Source organism: Macaca mulatta, chromosome 5 (assembly GCF_049350105.2).
Source record: "Macaca mulatta isolate MMU2019108-1 chromosome 5, T2T-MMU8v2.0, whole genome shotgun sequence".
NCBI lineage: Eukaryota > Metazoa > Chordata > Mammalia > Primates > Cercopithecidae > Macaca > Macaca mulatta.
Window position 1 is genome coordinate 38259381 of NC_133410.1, and position 16890 is coordinate 38276270.

Consider the following 16890-nt stretch of genomic DNA (forward strand, 5'->3'; position numbering starts at 1 on the left):
GTTAACCTCATCATCATAATTATCAATTAAAATTAAGCATTCACAAAAGACGTCCTACTGACATCATGTATCAAATTATCAGTAGAGTTTTCAAATTTTCTGATTATGGCTGTGTTTCCTCTCATGGGAAATTATTAAGACTTTCACAGCATGTATTGATCCATCATTCCCTCTGATTCTACGGATCCATTTATGGGCGAAGTTGTAAGATCTCAGCATAAATTCTTAGCTGCAAATGCTTCTTCAAATTCTGTTCCTTAGTATTGCCAGAATGAGAGATAAAATGCCTTTTCATATTCTACGTTTTTTTTCTTTTGAGATGGAATCTCGCTCTGTCTCCCAGGCTGGAGTACAGTGGCGTAATCTCAATTCACTGCAACCTTCCCCACCCAGGTTCAAGCAATCCTCCTGCCTCAGCCTCCCAAGTAGCTGAGATTACAGGCACCCATCACCACAGCCAGCAAATTTTTGTATTTTTGGTAGAGGTGGGGTTTCAACGTGTTGCCCAGTCTGGTCTCAAGTTCCTGACCTCAAGTGATCCGCCCACCTGGGCCTCCCAAAATGCTGGGATTACCCGCATGAGCCACCACTTCCAGCCAAATTCTACTTTTAAATAAGGTAAATGTGGGCTGTGTTTTAGACCTTATTAATACATCTAAGTCACATGATTCAGTTATAAGATAAATTTCATGAAAGCTGTTTGGCCATTACAAAAGGAATACAAGCTATCTCTCCTATTTGGATTCATTCATTCATTCAAAAAATATTTGTTGAGTATCTACTGTATGACAGACATGGGAAATAATAGGTACTGGAGATTTAAAAGTAACAAAACAAAGCTCTGCTCTCATGAAGTTTACATTCCAGTGGGAGTACAGAGATAAACAGATGTATATGTCAGGTGGTGCTCAGTGCTGAGAAGAGAGGAGTTGGGGGGTGGGTTACAGGTTTACATGGATAGTCAGGAAAAGTGACATGATGGAGGAGGGAGTAGCTAAGAGCTTGCTAGACAGAGGAACATGTGAAGGCTGCATGGGCAAGCACTTGGCCTGTTGGCAGAAGAGGAAGGAATCCAGTGTCTGGGAGTAGCGTGAGAGCCCGTGGAGGGAGCCAGATCACAGGGGATGTTTTATTTCATCATTTTTACTGGGCTGATGGAGCAAATGAGCTGAAAATACAGATCAGTAAATAAAATAGGTTTCAGGATAGAACAAACAATATATTTCACCAGGAAAAAAAAAAAAGATTAAGTATGGGAATGCCTCTTTCTTTTCTTTTCTTTTCTTTTCTTTCTCTTTCTCTCTCTCTCTTTTATTTTTTTTAGATGGAGTCTCGCTCTGTTACCAGGCTGGAGTGCAATGGCACAATCTTGGCCCACAGCAATCTCCACCTCCCTGGTTCAAGTGATTCCCCTGCCTCAGCCTCCCCAAGTAGCTGGGATTACAGGCACATGCCACCACACCCAGCTAATTTTTATATTTTTAGTAGAGTCGGGGTTTCACCATGTTGGCCAGGATGGTCTCGAATCTCCTGACTTCGCCATCCGCCCGCCTTGGCCTCCCAAAGTGCTGGGATTAAGGCGTGAGTCATCGCACCTGGCTGGGAATGCCTATTTCTTAAATAAGGAATTTTTACTGCAACTGTAATCTGATTTGATTGCAATGCTTTTCTAGTCTTTCTCATTAAAAACTGAAAGAAAAATGCTGAACTAAAAATCCAAAACTGAACAAGTAACTATGAGCAGGGAAAAAAAAAAAAAAAAACTATGAGAAGAATGTCATTTGCTGTTAATGTACACAAAGGTAAACATTGAAAAATCCAATAAGGGCTGAAACGTAGTACCAAATTCCAAAAATTCAAGCAGTGGGTTTGTTTACACAATTGTCTTTTGTATTTAAAAACAAAGTTACTGAGGCCATTTTTATCTATGGGCATGGGTGTCATTGCATAGGAGGTGGAGGGTGTCTCTTCCACATAGCTCCGATAAAAAACGTATCCTGTACTTTGTGGTTGGAACCCTCGTTGGGAGAGTTTGTGATGTATCTTCTTCCTGACTGTAACAATCTTCAATTGTCCCATCCACTTCCCTTTGAACTAGCAGTCCATGTCAGTACTTCATTCTTTTACATCATATTGTTTTTTCCTAACCACTTCCCCAAGTGGAAGTGCACAAAACATCCCTAAATAGATCTCCCAGCCACCCCAGGCTGCTACCACAATTTGGTTATGTTATTTGATTATCAGTCTTCTGGACCACTTGCTTTGCTTGCATTGGGTTTTTTTATTATGGAGACAAACTGAAGATCTCCTGAACAAATGTCATTTGCGGGGAATGACCACATTCAACCATCACGGACGGAGAGCATACAGCTAACTCAGAGTAGCAAACACTAATCTACGAATAATGAACATAGGCATTACTTTAAGAACCAAAAGCAGATGGGCATTTGGTTTACACATCACTCAGAGACAAAGTACGGAAATCCCTCCCTTCCTAATGCATCATGAGCTACTGGGGGCAGGGACCATAGCTGTTTTGCTCAAACCTGATGGTGAATTAACATGTAAAGTACTTTAGTGTTTTCATAAGGTGCCAAATAAATTAGTTGTTATTCTCACAGCCTAGCATATAGGAGTTCAATGTTGGGTAGAGGACTGAATAAAGAACCTACTTTTTCAGATTCTTATTATTCCACCACTGGAAAACAATGATTATGGTCATAGTGCTGAGGATCATATTTGCGATGCCACAAACCCACCACCTAGAGCACAATAATTATCAGATTATTGCAAGGGGAATGGTTACTGAGGCTGGAGAACGGAGACGAGTCTTGGTGAGTTCCCTCTAAACTCTGAGATGACAGAGGCCGCCTCTCTCACGGCCTTCCAGCCCTGCAGAGGGACCTCTTCCTAACTTCCACCCCCAGGAATTCTCCTAACCCCAGTTTCAAGGGGCGGGGAACAACCAGAATCTTTGTCAGGTCCGCTACGCCACGCCCCCTCCTCGCCATAGCCCCGCCCAGTCTGACGTCCCCTTCCCCCACTAGCTCGTCTCGCCACAGACGCTCCCCTTCCCCCAACCCCTTCCCCGGCTCGGGCCGTCCCCACGCCGCGCAGGAGAGCAAAGAAACCCCCGGTGGGGAAATGACTGCCGCGGTCTCTCTGGGCGCGCGTCCCGGCGAGGGGGCGGGGCCTGGCGGGAGGGGGCGGGGCGGGGCCTGGCGGGAGGGGGCGGGGCGGGCAGCAGCCTGCGCCGCGCCGGGACTGACTGGCTAACCGGTCTCCGACCCCCACCTACTCGCCCGCCCCCTCGGGGCCGCGGGGGTACTCTGAACCCCTGGCCTGGCGCCGCCTGACGGAGCGGGAGTGGCTCGCACCGGGCCGGTAGGCGCCGGGGGTGAGGCTGCCCGGACGGGGCCAGGGGCGCGCGAGGGGCCGAGCATCCCACACCTCAGCTCGCCGGCCCCGGCCCCCGCCTCCCCCGCTCCTCCCGCCTGGCCGGCCTGGCCCGCGGTGACCCCCGGCCGCCTCCGGAGCCCGACGCGGTAAGTGCGACTTCCTCCTCGGCGTCGGGGAGGGGGCCGCTCCGGGCAGGGCCCGCTCCCCGCCCCCACGCGACTCTCACGCCCAGCCGCGGCCGCCCCGAGCGCGCTGGGCGCGAAGACGCTGCCCCCGCCAGGAGGCGGCTGCGAGGCCCTCCGATTCGGAGGGGCTGGACCGAGCGGGGGCCTCCCCACACGGCACCCGGGGTTCGAACCCCGGCCCGGCCTCCCCGCTGCACATCCCCGAGCGCTGGAGCCGGCGCCCGGGCCGCCCTGGAGTTGTGGAAAGTTGTGGACGCGGCGCTGGTGGCCGGCGGTCAGGAGCGGACTGCGGTGCACACGTTGCTGCTTTCCCGGACTGTTTCTGCCAATAAAACAAACTGGAAACCATTTCGGATTTTTTTTTCCTCTCCTGATTACTTGCAGGCAATTTTGACCTAAGTTTTTAAGCTTTTCTTTTAAATAATAGCCTCGCCCCCGGAGTGTGGAGAATAAGACGAGGACTTCATTTTCCGGCGTGTCTGGTGAAACTTTTCCATTTAGGCATTTATTTCAGTGCATGCTCTGGGATCAGAAGCTGGCGGAAAAAGTTTGCTGTGTCAAAGAGTAAAGCATTACTTTACTGGTTTTTTATCTCTTCATTTCATTTTTTAAATTATTCTTTAGTAGTCAAGTTCACAGAATTCAAAAGGTGCAAAAGGGACAGACAGGCTCCCCACCCACCCCTGCACCCCCGCCAATATTCTGTTTCTGGTGTCTTCTTCCAGAGGTTAGATGTGCAGATGCCCCTCCTGCTTGCTTTGAAAAATGGAGCTGCTGTTATGTACCTGGCATCTGCTGGTGCTAAATAAATGTTGATTCTCCTTCCTGTTAGGAAATAGTTTAATAACTCTTTTTGGTTATTAGACCTCTGGCGGCAAAAAAACAATCATGACCTTTTTTTTTTCCTTTTTTCTTTTTTTTTTTTTCTTCTGGTTTTCAGCATTTACAGATTTGACTGCATTGTGAATGTGTATGTCCTATTGGCTTGTTATGACTTATGTGAATACTTTTACACAAAGATGAATACGCTGACATTGTTGGGTAGTTGGGCGGGGAGGGCGGAATCAACATGAAATTGTAAGAAGATGCAATATGTACAATAGGTAGTTCCAGAAACTATATATTTGAAGCAATCTGGGGACCATGTAGTACCATAGGATAAAACAAACTAAATGGAAAAATTGAGGTAGAGCAGGAAAAGAAGAATACAAAGTCAAGAAAAAAGATAATACCAAGTTCCTGTTTAAAAGATCCTGTGCTAGAGATGAGTCACAGTTTGGGCCTTGGGCTTCCTGGGAGCTAGGTAAAAAGAGAAAAAGGAACAACATAAGTTTCAGCCTGTTTTGGTTGGGCGCGGTGACTCACGCCTCTGATTCCAGCACTTTGGGAGGCCATGGCGAGCAGATCACTTGAGCTCAGGAGTTCAAGACCAGCCTGGGCAACATAGTGAGACCCCTGCTCAAAAAGATAAATAAAAATAAAATAAAATAACAAAGTTTCATTTGTTTCTAATTCCAAGATTAGAAACAAACCAGTTCTGCCCTAAGCAAGGCGTTTTCCAGTAATGAGGCCTGAGAGGCATATTTTCCCCATGGGCCCTAATAAAAAAAGGAGATATGGGATGCAGTTGACAATATCTTTAAAATACCCCTAAGGAAAATAGTGAATTTTGCACAACAGTGTTTTTCAATACAGGAGAGTAATAAAACTGTTCATAAGTTTTCTGAAGGAGTGGAGTTACTTGATCCATTTATAACTTTTAGAATGATCTAGAACAGTATTTCCCAAACTGTTCTAAGGAATGAGAAAATATTTCCTTTCTTGCAACAAGATTCTGAGCTCAAGTAAGTTTGAGATAACTAGATTAGAAAATTGGTTTTACTACAGAATTTCTTAGAGATTTATTATACTAATGTTCAGGTTGCTATTTTAAAGAGGGATGTATTTTGTAATCTTTTCCAAATCTATTTGACTATATAACACAAACTGAGGACCACTGAACCTATAAAAATGGATGAATTAGCTGGGCACAGTGGCTCACGCCTGTAATCCCAGCACTTTGGGAGGCCAAGGCAGGTGGATCACTTGAGGTCAGGATCAAGACCACCCTGGCCAACACGGTTAAATCCTGTCTCTACTAAAAATACAAAAATTAGCCAGGTGTGGTGGCACATACCTGTCGTTCCAGCTACTCAGGAGGCTGAAGGAGGAGAATCGCTTGAACCCAAGAGGTGGAGGTTGTAGTGAGCTGAGTTGGTGCCACTGCACTCCAGCCTGGGCAACAGAGTAAGACTCCATCTCAAAAAATAAAAATAAAAAAAGATGAATTATCTATTCTTCAGGCAGTTCTTCGTTAGTATTTCTTACGACTGAGGTTCAATGAGAATTGGAAAGCAAAGAGTTGAGGTTAGCCAATTTGGTAAGGTCCAAAGTGAAGATAATTTAAAAGTCAGGATTTTAACATACTGTATAGCAAAGGAGAACGCTACTTTCTCCCAATTCTTTCACATTCCTTCATTGTTCTGCAAGTTGCCTGTTGAAGGACCTCTAGGGCACCTTCTTGTTCTGTACTTAGTGTCTATGACTTAGACTAGGTATAGGCAAGTTGAAGTCCTTGAGGAATGACTTTATTCTTGGATGTAAATATGTGATTGACTTTTTTTTTTTTTTATCACAAACACTATTTGTACTGTTAATTTACTATCAAATCATAAGCATTCCATAGCTATGAGAAACCTAAGAAAGCACAGTACAGCGTGGAAAGAGCGAAGATTTGAAGCCAGAAACTCTGGGATTGTGTCACTACTGAATGTGCAGGATTGTTTCCAGCAAGTCGATGAACCTCCCTGAATCTATTGCCTTATTTGTAAAATTAGAATGATGACAGTACATAAATTCATTTATGGAATAAACGAGAATCTACTGGGTACTGGGTAGTAGAAAAACAGCAGAGTGCAAATGAAATAATATATCAAGAATTCTTCACTGTCTAAATTTATTCCATTCCTGAGTGCAGAGTATGGAAGGCAAGGAATGGCACCTATCCAAATGTATTTGGTTCCAGAGTTTGAGATGGCAGGTACAGAGAGTTGAGAGAATGAGGTGTTGATCCAAAAATTTATGAGAATCCGTTCAGTTCCTGTGTTCGGATGATGAGTTTGGATAATGAGGGGCACTTCCATTCAAAAGTATTCTCTAAATGATAGTGCTATACAAAATGATACCATTCTGAAACTAGAGGGCCAGAGCTATTCATTGCCTCATTCCATTTATGAGAAAGGGGTTTGTTGAGTATACCAGGCAGGATAGATTATGCTGTGGTAACAAAAGAACTCTCACATATCCTATTGATTTTAAACAGCGAAGATTTTTTTTCTGTTATACTACATGCTGAAGCAGGTCAGCAAGGGAACTCCATTACAAATGGTCAGTCTCAGGCTATCGGAGGCTATATTTCAGCACGTGCTTCCACAGTTGTTAGGACAGGGAAAAGGATGTGGTGATTTTACATTGGCTCTTTTCTTTCTTTTTTTTTTTTTTTTTTTTTGTGAGACGGAGTTTCACTCTTATTGCCCAGGCTGGAGTTCAATGGCATGATCTCAGCTCACTGCAACCTCTGCCTTCTAGTTTCAAGCGATTCTCCTGCCTCAGCCTCCCGAGTAGCTGGGATTACAGGTGCCCGCCACTGTGCCTGGCTAATTTTTGTATTTGTTGTAGAGATGGGGTTTCACCATGTTGTCCAGCCTGATCTCCAACTCCTGACCTCGTGATCCACCTGCCTCAGCCTCCCAAAATGCTGGGATTACAGGCATGAGCCACTGCACCCGGTGTACATTGGCTCTTCAGGGCTTCTGTCTGGAAGTGACACAGGTAACTTCCACTGCTATTTCATTGGCCAAAAGTCACTTGACTACCCCCAACTTCAAAGAGATGGGGAAATGCATTTCTACCATGTGCCCAGAAAGAGGAGAACTGGAATAGTCTGTGAACGGTCTTAATGACTACTAAAAAGGCTTCAGAGTCCCATGAGCTAACACAGAATCTAAATAAATCAAAACCCAAATTATGTCAGTACGGTATTCTATTTAGAAAATAGAAAACAGCATTTCTTTGTGTATGTGAGTGTGTTTAATCAGAATTATGCTAATGAGAATTATAAAGAACATCTTTTATTAGTTTGAAATGAAATGCTTTTGAAAACTCCACGATTAGGTTTGTTATTTTGGCCAAATGAATTTCATTCTTTTTAAATTGTATGTCCATTCAATAAACATTTGTTAAATGTGTATAAGGGTCCAGGTGTAGTGGCTCAAGACTGTGCAATCCCAGCACTTTGGGAGGCCAAGGCGGGAGGATTCTTCAGTCCAGGAATTTTGAGACCCGTCTGGACAACATAGCGAGACCCTGTGTCTACAAAAAATAAATAAAATTAGCTAGGTGTAGTGGCATGTGCCTCCAGTCCCAGCTTCCATGGGGGCGGGGGTAGGGAGGTGGGATGATTGATCATTTGAGCCTGGGAGGTTGACACTGCAGTGAGCCATGGTCAGGCCACTGCACTCCAGCCTACGGAACAGCAAGACCTTGTCTCAAAAATAAATAAATAAATAAATAAATAAATAGTATAAGGCACTGTGTTAGGCCTGTGAGGATAAAAAGATAAATGGGGGTCGGGCGTGGTGGCTCATGCTTTTAATCCCAGCACTTTGGTAGGCTGAGGTGGGCGGATCACCTGAGGTCAGAAGTTTGATAGCAGCCTGACCAAAATGGTGAAACCACATCTCTACAAAAAATGCAAAAGAAACTAGCTGGGCATCATGGTGCACGCCTGTAATCCCAGCTACTCTGGAGGCTGAGGCAGGAGAATCGCTTGAACCTGGGAAGCAGAGGTTGCGGTAAGCGGACATCACGCCACTGCACTTCATCCTGGGCGACAGAGACTCCATCTCGAAAATAAATAAATAAATAAATAAATGGGGAGTTTACAATCGCAATAGAAAATAACTATACTTGAGTTCTCTCTCCCTTTCTCTTTAAGGCGTCATTTACAGTGTGTAAATGATGTGTATACACACATATATAAAATAGTGAAAAATACTAAATATATAAACTGTTATACTTTGTTCCTCTCTGCCTTTTTGGACTTAAGGAGTATTTCATGACAAATTAAACAATATTACTTAAATTAGCATAAGCAAAAAGAATGTCGTGTTAGAAAAGGAATATAGTTTATATCAGAGGCCAAGGGCGAGAAGTGCAGCTGGGCCTCAAAAGCAACTGGCACCAATAACAGAAAGCTAGGAGCTAGGGCTACTTTCTCTCTCTCCAGGTCTATATGATTTCTTGCTAGTGTCTCTTTCTGCACTTGTATTTCTTTCTTCTTCTCTGTTGACTGATTTTTCTCTATTTTGCTGTTACTGGGTGTTTTAATCTAAGAGTTTATGAACTTGAAACTAGAGGCTTTAGCAATTTTAGGCGATCTAAAAATTTTTAAGTGCATTGTCTTCGTAAGCTCTTAACCACTAAGGAAATAATGCAGTTGACTCTTAAAGTATAACAAATTAGCGTAATTGACAACTTTATAGTAGAGAAAGAGGCAGTTATAATAGCTTTCAATCAAAGAAACAAGGTGCCATGAAAAGTTCTACACAATTAACATCAGCTTGCAAATTCTAGTGGAACAGGCTGATTATGATAATCAGGATAAGAAGGTATAACTGGATCTGACTTAAGTAACTATGATATTCCCTCCCTGAACACTGGCAAATGCCATCTCCGTTGTAATCCTTTCATCCATCCCTTCTTCCTCTCCGAGGGTAAGGATTGACTGAATTGTCTCTTACAAGTCATCTGCTTTGATCCTGATACAGGGCTCCCTGGCCTCTCCTCATGGGTAATAATGTAGGAAGAAGGGCATATGTAATATACTACCTAGCTCTGCTCTTTTCTTCCATCCAAACTGGTCTCGTAGACACTCTTTATCTGGACATTTTACATTTTAATGTGCTATTACCATATCTCTTCACCAATTTAATCTAACTTTATTCTCAATATATTTCTATCATTTTCTGTTAGACTTGTTTACTTAGCTTCACTAGCATAGTTCCCTTGCATTTTCACACTATGCGATATCTCCTTCATGGTTGAAAAATATCTATAGCTTCACCTCAGCAGTGGCTGAAGAGATTAACTATGGGGAGGTGGTATATGTTACCTGAAGAGGATTTCCCAGGAAAAAAAAAAAAAAAAGATGAGTAAAAGCTGTATATGAGATTAGGTTTAGACTGAAGAATGTCTGGAATGTCATATTAAGACTCTTAGACACTTGTTGCTGTGCAAATGAAGGGGTTTTCTTGGATTTAACTAAACTTCAAGTTCAGAAAGCTTGTTTACTCAGAAGGCTATCAGACAGGAATCATAGCTTGCCAGCAGGGCAGCATCAAATGTTCCTCAGTGGGAGTGATTTTCACAGCAGTCCACGAAGGCAGCTCATAGCCATCTGGGCAGCACCTCAGAGGAAGCTCACGCTAGGTGGTGCAGGAGCTGCCTTAGCTTAAAAACAAAACAAAACAAAACAAAACACATCCCACAGGAGCCAGTAACTCTAACACAAACTCCATAGACTGAGTTTCCAGGGTTCTTCTGTAAAAGCTATGCTAATTAAAAGAGCCATCACAGGGAAGTCAAAGCTATAGCTTCCTTATGAGGTATTTATGGTTCATTTATGGTTCCTGAGTCTTGATGCAAATTTAATCACAGGGATCATTTTTACTATAAGTAGTGTTATCTAGTAACATAGTTGAGGTACCTAGTTTTACAGATGCCAGGAAACAGAGCCAAAAGGGTTAACTGAAGCTTAACTCTACTCATACTTGTATTATCTGCAGTGCCTTTCATTAAGAAGTATTCCATAATATTTCTTTTGCTTATTTTGATGTAGTGTGTTTCTACTCTTTTTAAATTTATTATTATTATTATTATTATTATTACTGAGATGGAGACTCGCTCTATCACCTGGGCTGGAGTGTGGTAATGCAATCTTGGCTCACTACAACCTCTGCCTCTCAGGTTCAAGTGATACTCCTGCCTCAGCCTCCCAGGTAGCTGGGATTACAGACACCCACTACCACACCCAGCTAATTTTTTGTATTTTTACTAGAGATGGGGTTTCACTATTGGCCAGCCTGGTCTTGAACTCCTGACCTCGTGATCCACCCCCCCCCCCTCAGCCTCCGAAAGTGCTGGGATCACAGGCGTGAGCCACCACACCCGGCCCATTTACTCCTTTTTATGATGAAGGAAGTGAAATAAGTTGAGAGGAAGGTGAGCCTGGAAAGGCAGGCAAGACTACTAGATCATTAAAAATCCTGAATTCCATGCTAAAGATCTTAGCTTTTATTTATCTTGTAGCTGATCGAAAACAAACAAAGAAAAACATTTTAAGTAGAGTGATGTAGTCAAGAATTGCACTTTAGAAGGCTACTTTGGCGATAGCGTGGAGAATAGCAGAGGATTTAGACTTGAGGTTGGTTAGTTCATTTCTACTTAATATTTGCCTTTCTTTGGGGAGCTATTTCTTTGATAAGCAGGAAACAGGAATACTCAAATCTCTGCTCCACAGGAGTTTAGAATTGCTCGCCTGGTTTCCGCATGGTTCTTTGGAGCGGCCTGAATCAGTTTGTCCTAAATTTATTTGTCATCTCCTTCCCCCCATTGGAGTTTGGGAGGACTACTCTGAAGTGCCTCCTAAGAACATTGGATTTAATCTAATGCATGATTAACACCAAGAAATTCTAGCCTCGACTGATCTCCACTAATCTCCATTTGACCACTAACATCCTCCTTTTGCTTTTTGCTGAAGTTAAATTATTGAACAGGTTATTGGTGGCTTTTCTTTGGGTCTAGTTTTAGGGCAAGCTAGGCAGTTTAATGCTTAACTGGTTTAATTAACATTTGTAGTGATTAACCATTTCTAATTATGAGCAATTGAGAAACAGTGCTTCACATTTTCTCCTCTTTATTGCTCATGCTGCCCATTACTACCCTTTCCCTACCTGACTTATGCTGTTCTAACAAAAATATATAATTTATAAAATCTGGATTGGTCCTACAGCAGAATCAAGTTGATCTGTGATTGGCTTATTATGTGTTCAGAGAGCACAGGCAACTTTAATTGATGATACTTGTGACTGGAGAGTACTGATTGATTAAAATTTTTTTTAACCTCCATCACCATAAAGCTATGTGGTGAAACACATATCTTTGGATTTGGTTGAAGCACTTCTGGATTTGGTTGAAGTCAGTAAAAGACAAATTTGTGGTTATCCAGATCGTTACTTTTTATGGCACATAAGATAATTGGGTGTCTCAGCACATGCCAACCATAATGGATCAGGCAAGAATTTAGCAGTGGTTTTCCATCATTTTTTAAATGATATTACAGTTTTCATCCTTGTGCACAGCAAATATATACTTACATTGACAAAAATCTAAGGAGTGGATAGCAAGGGAACCTTGTTTTTTACCAGTCATCAAGCCAAAGGACTATTTTCAAAAGTAATGATTTTGTTATACCATAGTAGTATCAACCGTAATAACTTTTACAGGTGAGCTTAAATAAAGGCTACATAATGTTAATTTAGCTGAGTTTTAAAATGTCCCTTGCTTTACTACCAGGTGTCAGTACTGATAGGTAGTTGTGGAATAAAACGATTCTTTTGATGTTACTATAGGCCAATACTTTGTAAGAAACAGCAGCAGAAATTGGGAGGGTGCTAAGTAGGGAGAAATCTGTGAGGCACTTGTACTTGGTGAATAAATGTCATTTGGCGTTTAACTGCAGTTATGATGAACTGAATATTTTGTTATATAAGAAATCATGTGTTCCTTAAGTACTCTGTTTTTCCCCCACTTCTGTGTCTTACTTGCTTTTAGTTTGGTCAGATATTATCAGCAAAGAATTTGTCTGCTCTGCTACTCTCTACTAGACATCTATCCTTGTCCAAGTCAACTATACTCTCAATCTACTTCCTCATTTTCACAACTACTCTACCTGCCCCACAAGGTGTTTGTGAGTAGTGAATGAGAATACTTCTTGTTTTGAAAGGAAGAAGCAGTGTGGTGTATTCGAAAGTATATGGTTTTTAGAGTCCATCCTGGACCCTGCCACTCACCAGATACAGGTATTAAGTCAGGTTAATTAATCTTACTTCAATATCTTCGTCTATAAGGAGTGGCAGGCTGGGGGCAGGAATGACCCCTGTTTGACGGAGTGTTTCTGACAGCAAAATGCCCCACTCAGTCTAAAGTATTTTATATATTATTGTGCTCATTTGGGCACTTAAGAGATAGTAGCTGCTGCTACAAATCCTGACCATTACTCAATACTTAGATGTGCCACTTAATCCTATTACTGAAGAGAAAACTGAAGACAAAAGAGGTGAAATGGTTTGCCCAAATTATACAGCTAGCTGGTGAGTGGCTTAGCTATTGACTCAGACTCTTTCTGCTGTGTCACTTAGGCTACCATTAATAAGTGATAATGTGGGAAAATAACAGCAGAAGGACTCTCCACCAACTACTTCTGAACTGACTTGTAGCTCTAACCTGATGCACACTCTTCTGTCAAGTGTACTTACTGATACCACAGGCCAACTGAACACTCATGGGTAAGTAGGCAGCTCCGTAGCTGACCTGTACATCTCTGCTTACTCGTTGAATTGAGTACTTACCAGAAGTTGGTTCTGTTTATTCACAAACCTGTTTTTAACAATTATACTTGTTATAGTAATTATAAAACATTAGTAAACATATAAATTGATGAAAATGTAAAGAAAAGATCATTCTTCCTGTGAAAATTAAGTTGAATGCTTTGCGATGCCTCTCTGTAAATGAGTTATTTAAAAAATTCTATCAAGTTGGATAAAGGCTAGATAATTGTAAGAGACTAGGGAAGAAGTCATCAAAGTCTAAAGCAGTGCCTGTCAAGGGCCATCAACCAGCTACCTGGTCTTCAGACTATTAGGGGTCCTCAAGGATATAAGGAGCGCACATTAGAATATTAATTAACTACATTAGGCAAACTGATGCACACGGGTTCAGCAGATATTTTGTTTTCATGGTGAGACTTTCTCGTTGAAGAAAGCAATGCATTAATTTACAGTCTGGCACAAGTTTTCCTATGGTGGACAGACCACTGGTCTAATGGATTCTGTATTCATATTCTTTCAGAAGTGCTTTTAAGTTCTGTTTCCATTTATAGAAACTGTAAGTGGAAATCATAGATGATGGATCATTATGGGTATGACTTATGCAAGAAAAAGGACCCAAACTCAGTAGGAGACCCCTATCAAATATGTGGTATTAACCCTATATAAAAAGATTTACAAATGAATGTGCATGTATATGTTCAAGTTAAAAGAACATCTTTAAGGGAATGTATATATTATTTTTATGATTATTGACTTTTTTCTTTAGTGGACCAACTGTAGGTTTCATCTGAAAAGGGGGCTTTCACTGTACTCGGAGTTCCAGGTTGACTGGAAATCAATCTTTGACCTCTGCAGCTGTCTAAGCTTGCCTTGCTATCTTAGCTTATCCTATGCATTCTGTGTGTAGCTTCATCATGCTGTATTATAATTTTTAAATTTAATGTCAGTTCCTGCATTGTAAGTGATATGGTAAAGGGGCATAGTTTAGTTTAAAGCTTAAAGTTTACTTCATTTACTTTTCTTGCCTTGATCTTTTTCATCTTGATCTTCTCTCATAAATGTATACTTATAGATATATATTACAGTGATTTATTTAGGATACACAAAGAAATAAAATCTCTATATTATATGGCTTTTACCATGAAGTCATCTTCAGTTTTGAGCATATATCAAAGTTCTTGACTGCCTAGTTTTCAGTCTACCATGTGATTTGTAGAGCCAGATCTCTTGGTATAATGCAACTGAATTTAAATTTTATGTGTGTGTGTGTGTGTGTGTGTGTGTGTCAGTCTCGCCCTGTTGCCCGGGCGACCGTGTGATGGCACGGTCTTGGTTCACTGCAACCTCCACCTCCCAGGTTCAAGTGATCCTCCTGCCTCAGCCTCCTGAGTAGCTGGAACTACAGACATACGTCACTGTATCCAGCTAATTTTTGTATTTTTGTAGAGACAGAGTTTCACCATGTTGGCCCGGCTGGTCTCGAATTCCTGACCTCAAGCGATCCACCCTCAGGGGTGCTGGGATTTTTTTTAATCTTCTTGATTTGTAGTTCTTATATTTCTGATATTTTCTTCATAAAAAATAAGAAGTAAGCTTAAACATTAATGCCTTTATGCCATGAAATTTAGCATTTACTTAAATTTAACACTTTTAAGGCATGAGCCACTGCACCCAGCCTAAATTTAAATTTGACATTTTAAAATTTTCATTTACTGATTAAATTAGAAGTATTTCCCAGTTGTTTTTAACAAAGTGAAAGATTTAACACTGTGCTAGAAATCTTAGTTTTGTATTTCAAACTGTAAGTTTTTTATTACAGAAGACATTTTGGTGCCATGTGTTTGTGGTATTGAGTGAATAGAATACAAAGATAACCAGTGTTAACCCAGGGCTCACTTGTTCACACTTTAAATTTCCGGTTTCTTAAATAGATTCATTTTTGGCTCTAGATCCTATCCTAGCTGTTTGATTGCTTGATACATAGTTAAAACCAAACATGTCTAAAGCCGCACTCAATCCTCCTGAAACAATATTCTTACCTCCTTTTTTGTGTTAATTTTAGTATTCTTCTTCCAGTCACTGAAACTTGAAAATGCTGTCATCTTTGACTTTTTCCTCTCTGTTTGCCACAGCCATCCTATAAGGCCTCTGTAATATCCTCAACTTCCACCACCCTTTCAGATCTTGTTGCTTTGAGTCAAGTTTGAACTGTGCCTCTCACATGGTAGAGTTTTCTGACTGGTTTCCTTACGAGGTATCTTCCCTCGCAAATCCATTTTTCACCATTGCCAAATTAATCTTGAGGTATATTTCTAAACCCTCACCTCAAAAACCTCAACCTCACCCAAATAAAGGACATACTTACCTCTTCTTAATTCAGTAGGAGTTTCATTCCAGACGCTCTGTTGCTGGATTTTAAAATCTTTCAAGTCAAGGTCTATGCCCTTAGTTTATTCATTTTTTTAAATTTAAATTCAAAAATGATTTAAATACCATGTTCTGTACAGGTTATTAGGGATATAGTGGTCCCTGTCCTGATTGATTTTTGTGGTCTATTTCCTCATCTTTGCATTTTGTTCTGCTTACAGAACAAAAGATTTGTTGCATTTATAGAAATACAGTATATTTTTTACATTTATAATGTTTGCTTTTTATGAGAATGGAGAAGCAGTACAGAATATCTGGTGTTATTTCTAGAATTAAAATCAAGTTTAGTAAAAGTAGATCTCAAATCATTTAGGGTAAATAATTAACTGAAATTTTCCACCATCATACATTTTTAAGTGTTAGGGAATTTACATGCTGGCAGAATTATATTAATATTCAAATATTTTAAATCAAATTCTGATAGACCTAATTTGACAAAGTTTAAAAAGTATCCCAGAATTATTAAACTTTGGAGGGCTCTTCAAAATCATGCAATGCAACTTACTCTTTTTATAACTGAGGAAAAACAGAGAGGTGAGAGCTGCTGGGTTAGTATGGTAAAATTCTTGATGTTTTTTAATGCAGTGTATATCACACACTTAAAACTTTAGAAATAGATTTATTAAAATTGGTGAGCCATAAATACTGTTATCTAAAAAACTCTATGTTGAAGAGAGATTGATGTAATGATGATTAGTAATATAAACTAGCTACCAAATAGCCATGATTTAAATTGAGTAAAGACATAGCTTTAAAAGCCATGCTGTTAAAGTTAGCTCACCTTCAGTCTATCTTAATGACATTTCAGTGTTTCTATTGTAATACTGAATAGTGTCATCTTTTAAATTCACAGACTAAGATTTGAGCAGTTTTGAAACAAATTGCACATGGGTCCTTTAATTACATTTTGAAAAATGTATTCATAATTGATACATATTATCTATTTTAAATAATACTTGAGCTTTTGTATCTCAAGTTTAACCTGAAATAAAGCAAAGTTATAAAATCAGAGGTACAGAATATAATTTTGTAATTAGTTTGAAGAAAGTGTGTCCACTTGAAAAGACATCTGCTGTTTAGCCATTGGATTTCAAGTGATAGAATTTTATGCCTTAAGAATGAATAGAAAAAAGAAATTCTTAGAATAACATTGTGATTTTTCTCCTAAGTTG

General features: G+C 40.6%; 1 protein-coding gene across 8 annotated transcripts in view; it reads left to right on the forward strand.

Annotated features, from left to right (window-relative positions):
* Window positions 1–3245: 3245 nt before the first annotated feature.
* Window positions 3246–16890, forward strand: part of KLHL5 (kelch like family member 5) — a 77534-nt gene continuing 63889 nt past the window's right edge. For 5 of the 8 annotated variants that reach the window (XR_001444743.3, XR_013417819.1, XM_028848395.2 and 2 more), the window contains exons 1-2: window positions 3246–3545; window positions 13103–13249. Coding sequence is in view for 3 of the 8 variants with exons in the window: in XM_028848395.2 (XP_028704228.2) it covers window positions 13191–13249 (59 nt within the window). In the remaining 5 variants the exon portion in view is untranslated. The remainder of the gene's footprint in view (window positions 3546–13102; window positions 13250–16890) is intronic. The other 3 variants (XR_013417818.1, XM_078003236.1, XM_015138205.3) reach the window with 1 other exon arrangement.